This window comes from Corvus brachyrhynchos, unplaced genomic scaffold, assembly GCF_000691975.1.
Source record: "Corvus brachyrhynchos isolate BGI_N302 unplaced genomic scaffold, ASM69197v1 scaffold54, whole genome shotgun sequence".
In the NCBI taxonomy this organism is placed as follows: Eukaryota; Metazoa; Chordata; class Aves; order Passeriformes; family Corvidae; genus Corvus; species Corvus brachyrhynchos.
In genome coordinates, this window is record NW_008237902.1 from 1,201,860 (window position 1) to 1,210,189 (window position 8,330).

General features: G+C 46.6%; 1 protein-coding gene across 1 annotated transcript in view; it reads left to right on the plus strand.

The window, feature by feature from the left end:
- Nucleotides 1-8: 8 nt before the first annotated feature.
- Nucleotides 9-8,330, plus strand: part of LOC108446417 — a 17,148-nt gene continuing 8,826 nt past the window's right edge. The window contains exons 1-2 of the mRNA XM_017732963.1: nucleotides 9-5,070; nucleotides 6,537-6,678. Coding sequence (XP_017588452.1) covers nucleotides 4,925-5,070; nucleotides 6,537-6,678 — 288 coding nt within the window. The 5' untranslated portion in view covers nucleotides 9-4,924. The remainder of the gene's footprint in view (nucleotides 5,071-6,536; nucleotides 6,679-8,330) is intronic.

Here is an 8,330-nt window from a genome sequence, read left to right on the forward strand (position 1 = left end):
ACCCCGTGTCTGTGCCCTCAGGGCCCCTCTCCCAGGGCTACACGGCGGGGGAGGGACCCCAACAAGGGAAAACAGTGATTAAAGCTATAAAGGGCAGTGAGGAACAGCCTCATTCTGCCAAAGTCTTCTGGCCATCAAAAGAACTCAGAAAGGTCTGATTTGGCAGAGGGATGAAATGAAGAACTTCCTAAAAATGTGGGGTTTTTTTCTTTTTCCCCAACCAAAATTAATGGAAGGTCTCTGTGTCAGGAGGAACAAGGCCGGGCCAGCAGGCTGTGGGACATGGCTGAGAGTGCACATACATCACTCCCTCAGTGATATGCACTCACTGAAGGCAGAAGAACTCTTGCCTCAGTCTTGGGTTGCCTTTGCAAGAAGACAAACACTCAGAGGAGAGGAGAAAGTATATTGCTGGAGTGGGGTGCTGATTATATTAGTGTGGGTATAGTCTGAGAGATTAAGGCTAAAATCCCTGTTTCGATAATAAAATTGTTCCAATAAGTTCAGCTGATTCAGATACCAACCCAGATGTGCGAAGGTCGAGTTACAGCATTTACTGAAGGCAGCATGAAAAATGGATCCCGTTCTCCAATACCCTGAGCAATCACCTTTCCTAGTACAGTAGTTGGGTTTAGTGCTGCACTGCCAGTTTGAGAACTCTTTTTCTTCTGCAAAGATATTTCATTGAAAAGTTCCCAACAGTCCCCAATTCTGAATACTCACACTAAGTTATATTTGTAGTCACACACCTACTAAATGTGCAAAGATAATGAGCACTGAGTGTAGCCGAGAGCATGATGGAAAAACACTAAATGAAATCAGATACTTATATGAGCTTTCACAGGCTCAGATAATTGAAAAGCTGTTGGTAAACTTTCAAAGAGAGTCAGCAGAGAGGCAGGAATGATCAGAACAGGTCCTGAGCTGGTGCAACCAACATAGAGCTCAGAGCCAAACCAACTTTATTAAAATAGCTGGTCTTGGTGGACATGAAGGCAGAATTTCATCCCAAACCAGCATATTTATTATTAATTTATGTCTAAATGAATGAGAATTAAGTCCTCTCTGCTCACATCTCTTTTCTCTTTGCAAAGCTCGGTTATCCACATCCCTCAGTCCAGATCCTCTTACTGGTTGTATGTAAACAATATTAAAAAATAAATAAATTTTCTGAAGCCTGATAATTTCCCATTTACATAAATCATAAAAATTTCTCTTGTGTGCATTGGAAGAGAAAGGCTGAGTGGTTTGGGAGTAATGTAAGTATATCTGGGCTAAATATCTGAGAGAGAGCTGGAGATGAAAGACTCCCAGATACCATGTATTAGTCATAATTTAAAAGCCCTGTCTCCAGGAGATAAAATTGCCCCAGCTAACTACTATAAATGCTGAGTTTCTAATACTGAACTTACAGCACTTATTGACTGTTCTGTGCATCACAGAGCATCATCACAAAGAGCCACAGGAGGAGGACATTATGTTGGGTAACAATGGAGACCAGAGCATAATCACTGGGGATTTGTGCTCTATCATTAACTTACCATTCAAAATGAACCAGAGAAAACAAGAGACACACATCCTCCAGAGCCACAGGGCAACAAATTCAAGGGCCCTTTTCTGTTTGCAGGTGCAGATCAATCAACTGGGCATTTGTGCATGTGCAAAAATTGTCTCAGTCCCTCTTGCACAAATGAGTATAATTGTATCTGAAATATTTTAAGCATAATCTCATTGTAGGAGGCCTACACAGGCACAGAGATTACTGGGAATAGTCACTGAGACAATACACACGGCATAAAATCAGTTCACATCTCCATCAATTATTCAGTGAATGAGAGCTGATGTTCGGGCTGGTCTGTGGCTGCATCGGTTTATTGCACACTATCTAGAAAGCTGCATGAGGTGCTTATTGACTCATGGGGATGTGGGGAAATGCAGGAGAATGGTGTGGAAGTGCTCATTAAAGTGTTTAGCACATGCGCCTATTGTGCTTGTTTTCCTTCTATTGTCTCTTGGGCAAGCCAGGAGGCTGGGCAGTCTCCCAGAGAGGATGTCTGAAGTCAACATCAAAAATATTTTCCTGGGAAGTGGATACTGATTTATAAACAAAAGTACTCCCGGGCAGAGGCCAAGTGTCCTCATGGCCTGGGTAATGTCACCTCTGCACCTTGCGGGGTCCCTCTGGATCCATCCCACAGAGGATAAACCTCCAGTCTTACCTGCGGGGGAGGGGCGTCGGCAAAGGGCTGTGCCCTGCACCAGTGGTGCTGAATACTCAGCACACACTCAGTACAGGTTCCTTGTACCTTCTCCACAGAACTCCCCTCTGTGGGCTCTGTATTCTAGACTGTCTTTTTTCAGCAATAAAGACCACCCTGCAATTCTCACATCACTGTAGAAGAAAAAGACAATGAAAACCAGGATGCCATATTCAGAGCCTCAGTCACTTTTAAAAAAACAAACAAAAAATCCAAACCAAACCAAACCAACCAAACTTTTCAATTGAAAAAAAAAATTATTTCTTTCTGTTGGTGCCCATGACCCCTATAGCCTGACAATGCTTCTAAAAAAGGGTCCTTGTCTCCTGGTGTCCTACATTCTCCTCTTTTCTACATCCCTACCATCTCCCTTCTCCCCATGCCCCTTGCCTGTCCACACTTTAGAGCAGCTCCTTGCACTGAGAGCTCCTAACTACCCACCCACAGCTGGGATCTTGAGATGTTACTCCCACTCAGACCAGTCCTTTTGGTGGTGTTATCATGCTCTCATGCAGCATTACATTTTCATTACTATAACTTCAGAGGTTACTTTAGTCCCAGTAAGCGCTAACAACAGCATTGGTGAAAGTACTTGCAATTAGGTAAATAATTATAAACACATTTATAGGAATTCACCTAGGAAGCCAATCATGAGCCTGCTCAGGAAAAGCTCATTTCCAGGCAAATAGGTTTCAACATTAGTTCCTTCCTACTGCGGAAGGTGAGGGTGATTAGAGATGGATACCTGGGAGGAATGATCCCAGCCTGAACCCCTATCTTCCAACCTCAGTGGAGGTTGTGGACAGCCAGCAGAGACGGCAGCACCTCCACTGCTGACCCAGGGAGCTCGTACAGCCCCGGCATGTATTTTTCTGGAGCAGGGTCTCACAGGAATGTGTTTTCCTGGCTACCGTCTGCTGTACTGGGCAGAGCATCAACGGTATCCATCAGAGGGTTGATAAAAATCACGTACTGGCAGCAATAAGGCACAGGATTAGCACTGGAGGAGAAAACCAGCAAATACTCAGTTTTAAACAGCAATGAGGCCAGAGTAAGTGAGAGGTGCAATGAGCAGTCTCAGCAGCATTTCCTATTTTTCTTTTTTTTTTTTTTTTTTTTAATATCATGCAAAAGCAAGGTCTTTCAGCAGCCCTACTAGAAAGTATTCCCTAAGCTGTCTGCTGAGCAAACCTCGGAGATCCAGGAAACCCACAGGAGTCAGCTGCCACCTGCTTCCCAAACAGCAGAGGTGCTGCTCTTTTCAGGTATTCACCATTGTGCTGTTTTTAAAAGATGACTAAAACACATTAAAAGCATCCGTGTTGTGCCAGGAAACTTGCCTGGAGGCATTTAAGAAGTTGTATGCATGCCCTCCTTCCACCCCAACCCTCGGGCTGTTTGCTGTTACCTGGAGATGCAGACGCTGCCTGCACACCTTCCCCCTCCCACTCCCCCATCCTAGCTCAGCTCACAGGGGTTGGTCACTAATTGTACCAATGAAGGTTGTTAAGATAAACCAGCTGATTTCGTGCAGAAACAGTAGCCTTTATGCAATTTTTGTCAACTTTGGCTGTGACAGTGGTTATTATCAGCTGAGGAGTTGTGAGCATCAAGTGGAGATGTTTTCTGCAGCTGCTGCAGCAAGATCACAGCCGACCTGCTGGTGCCCTTTAAAATGCTTCTCTCATTGAACATTCAAAAGCTGAAGGGCTTAGACACATTCTTTGCCCCTCATTTCATCACAGCTGACCCAATAACACACAAAGGGAGCTGATTTGCCATTGGAATGCCAGGTTTTGCAACCATGGCAATACGTAAATGTGTTTCCCTTCCCCCTTCTCAGGGAAACTAGCTGAAGGACAAAAGCCCAAGAAGAACAGAAAAGTTTGCCTGCTCAGTGAATCTGGAGTGAGCAAGCGGTGTCAGCCGGGAGGGACTCGCCAAGAGTGTCCAAAGTGCCCAATACAAATCCTGTGCAAGGGATTGGCAGCTTGCAAGATTCATACATGTTAATCTGCTTAGCTGAATTTGCTATAAGCTTGGCCCAGCTTTTAAGGTTTGCATTAACCTTCCAAACAAGCCTGTCTGATTTGTTTAGTCATTCCAGCACAACTTTTTGAGTCAGAAGAATTTAGCGTTTCCATGGCAGAAAACGGTAAGTTCCACTTGGACAAAGCTTGTATGAAAGGAAGTCAGAGCCTGAGAGGAACTTCAATGTAATTTTCACCTTGTGCACCCCGAGTTTCATGGGTTTGTTTTCTTCGATGCGGAAATGCCGATACTTCAATAGATAGAAGCTTTAGCGCAGCAGAACAAAATATTCACACCTTTAGTGAAACATGCTCATGTAGCCTGTGGCTCATTTTGGATGCTCATCTCACTGGTGATTCCTGCCCTAATCTTGTCACACGCCATTTCTCTGGGTGATTGCAGCCTATTTTCCAAAGGAAATGAAAAAGTCTCCTTCAGACGTGCAACAAAATCCCTGCAGCTAAATAGGAAAAAACTTTCACGGCTGCTTTGTGGCTGCTCTCCAGCCTTTCCTTTAGCTGGGCTGGTCGCACTGTGAACAAGAGTTGCTCTTAGCTGAAGCTGCTCCTGCTTTGCAGCGTCCCACCCTCCCACATCCAGCCTCTCCGTAGTGTTTATTTCTTTTCCTGCTGTGGATGCAGGCTGCAGACGTGCGGATACCGGGAAGGTGCAGCAGATGCTGGGCTTCATCCCCCAGCCCACTGAGCGAACGAGCAGCTTGGCTTCGGTCCCATCCCACCCCCCCCGCCGATGCTGAACCCGGCACTTGTGACAGGGAAAGGTAAGGCCGACGGCTCTTCTCGTGCTGCTTTAGTCATCACAGCAGAAGGCATTTCCGTCTCCCTGTACCTACCGGGAATAGCTACAGGAACATGCTGGCAGCATCCTGTTATTCTGAACGAGAACTGCCCCGCAAGTTCTTTCCCATGTTACCTCACCCCTTTGCTATCTGCCGTGTCCGTCTGTCCTGGCTGGCTGGGAGGAGCAGGACACACAGCAAGGCCCTGGGCACGGGGCTCAGCCGCACTCACCTCTGCTCCTCTCTGGCCATCAGGCACATCCCTGGCTGACAAAACACCCTGTTTTACAGGAGGTTTTATAGGGGGTTTGGAGGGATGCCTGGCTCTTGCGCAGGTGAATGTAGGAATTGTGCTCTCCCATCTCCCCCACTGACAGTAACCTGCTCTCCTGTAGCAGCCCCTTCCTCACCATCTAGCCCCCAAACTTCCCAAACCCACAAACAAACACAATTTAATAATGAGGTGTTTAAATGCACTAGCACACTCTTACATGCAGAAGCAGCTGTTGCTAATAGAAACAGATGCTCCATTTCTGTAGAGGCAGTTTACTCAGGAATTGATACCAACACGGGGCCTCATCCTGCACGGTGCTGTTGCTCAAGGGGAGCAGAGAACCACGTAGGAGGTGCTGAGCATCTTTCCATAAATACCTTCTTGAAAACAGGCAGTGTCTGTAGCTGTTTGGAAAGCAGGTTTTGATTTCTCTAAAGTGTGAAATAGTTACAGGAAGAAGGAAAACATTCCCCCATCAACAGGATGTCTGAGCAAATGCTCTGAAAGTAGTCACTAGTGTAGAGCACATAAGCAATGCCACATCTCTGATCTCACATTTGATATTGTGGCAACTCTTTGCTACTGTTGACCATTAGCTTTAACATTAAAGACTAAAAACCCCATGGGAGTTAAATACTATTAAGGAGTTCATCTAAGAATTTATCAAATGGCATGTGGGCCACACAGCTCAGGCTGTGTCTGTGTCTATACTCACCCGGGAATCCCAAGGCATCCCTGAGGGCTTTTCTGCAGCAGTGGAAAATGATGGAAACGTGCTCAGTTGTGACATGGATGCGTGCACAACATGGGATTCCCCGGACATGAAGGTCCATGGGGGTTCAGGAATGAGAACGAGCAGGTGGAAATTGAAAGGCATGAAATATCCTGATGTTTTGGGGTTGTGGGTCCTTGAAATCTGCAGCTGGCTACAGGATCTCCAGACTCCCAAGCATCTGAGCATCCCAAGCCCTGCACTCTCTCAGGACACCTTGTACCCAGCTCCAGGGGGGAGGCAACTGTCCAGGCTGCAGCCTGTGCCCACTGAGTCATGCAATGCACCATCCCATGCCCATCCCATTAACTGGAATATCCCCCTCTGCGTTATCTCAACTGTCCAGAGGCGGCTGAGGTTGAGCCTGAATTTCCCATTTCTCTCCTTGCCTGTCTCTCCCAGGCAGCAGCAGGCAGAGGAGCCTGAGACACCTTCAGAAAAGCACACAAGACATGGAGCCCTTGATGAGGAGATGCTGCTCTCACTGCTGATCCGTACTACACCTGCTTCTTTCCCTCCTATCATGGGAGGGACAGACATCCAGGTAAGCTCTTAACAGCTGTTCTCAATTCCTATTTCATTTCGAAGGCTGCTATTCCTACTTACAAGCAGTTGGATTGTGAAAAGCCCTCCTAACTTTCCAGTAACACTAGATCAATTAAAAAAAATTTCTCTCTGCCTACAGACCTTGCAGTCTCTGCATATTGTCTACTCTCAATGACAGTCAACATTATTGGTCAATATAAAACCCAAAATGACAATATCAGCATTTAATCTGGTTTCAATGGTAGATTCTCCTCTGATTTCTATAGGTGTAGCATCAAGCAATAAAAAAACCTCTGATTTTAGGGAGTTGCTGTTATTTTTTTTTTTTTGTCTACAGAGACGGTGTGAAGCTCTATTACATTTTCCTCCTTCTGCCCTTAGATCTGCCTCACGCCTCCCATAAAATAACAGCGCCCTGTTCTGCTGGGAACTAAACAGAGAGCATAAACGATGGCTAAGTGCAGGCTTGCCTCTCCTGTAGCCACAGGACAGAGGACTCAAGGTCCCTGCAGGACAAGCAGCCACCACAAAAGCTCGTCTGCTCAGTGAAGGAAGCCTCTGAGGAATGTGGGTTTGGGGTTGGAGCACTCCCCTGACACCCCCTGCACACACAGATGTTTTGTGGACATGTTTTATGGAGGTACCAGGAATTTCTACCCCACTCCCAGAGGAAAGCTGTGCTTACCTGGTGTCTGCTGCCGGTTAACCACAGCAGGACAAGAGCAGCACGTGCTGCAGCTGGCCCTGGGCTCTGTGTGTGTGCTCAGGATGGAGATGATGTTGGACAGGCAGGAGTCTCCAAGCCTTTCCTGCATCTGGCTACCTGCTGTGTGGGCTGGCAAGAGACCTGGGAGAAGATCTGACAGGTAAAGCCTCCACCTGCAGTCCCTCTAGGTGAGGGGATGGGCACAGGGTTCCATGGGATGCCTGAGGACAACCAGAGCTGGAGGAGACCTCTGGGGTCCTCTCATCCACCTCCACCTCAGAGAGCAATGACCATGCCAACATCATGCCTGGCAAATGCTTCCCCAGCCTGTCCTTAGAGACCCCAGGGACAATGTCTCCAGACCCACCTCTCCAGCTTCATATCTATGCTGTCACCCCCACCAGTCACTCAGCCGTCTTTTGCCACCCTCCCTCCCAATCAATCACATTTATCTGTCTTCTTTGGTTTTATTCTGCTGCTTTTTCTGTTCCCTCCCTGCCTGTTCTTTCTCTAATTTCTGACATTGATTTCAACACCTTTTGTTCCTCCTGATCCTTGTCTTCCTTTCCCAGATCCTCTTCGTGCCTGTCTCAAGCACAGCCCTAGCTGTGCAAAGTAATCAGCTTTGAAAACCTTTCCAAACTGTATTTTCCTTCTTGGAAAAATCTCAAAACCAAATAATAGATGTTTATTTTAATTAATGATAGACCACAGCCTAGTATTAAAATCACCTTCTGCTGACAGAATGCACTTAACTGACTCCTGATTTGCTCAGTCAATGGGGCTGCTGGATTCTTTCATTAATTCCAGCTGAGAACAGTGTCCCACAGCAGACTTGGCTCTGCACATAAACAGCACTGTAATTATGGAGCACATCTGTAGTTAAGGTTAAGGCAGTCTGCTTCTGCAACCTGTGATTTTTCAGGCTTCTAACCTGGCAGTGA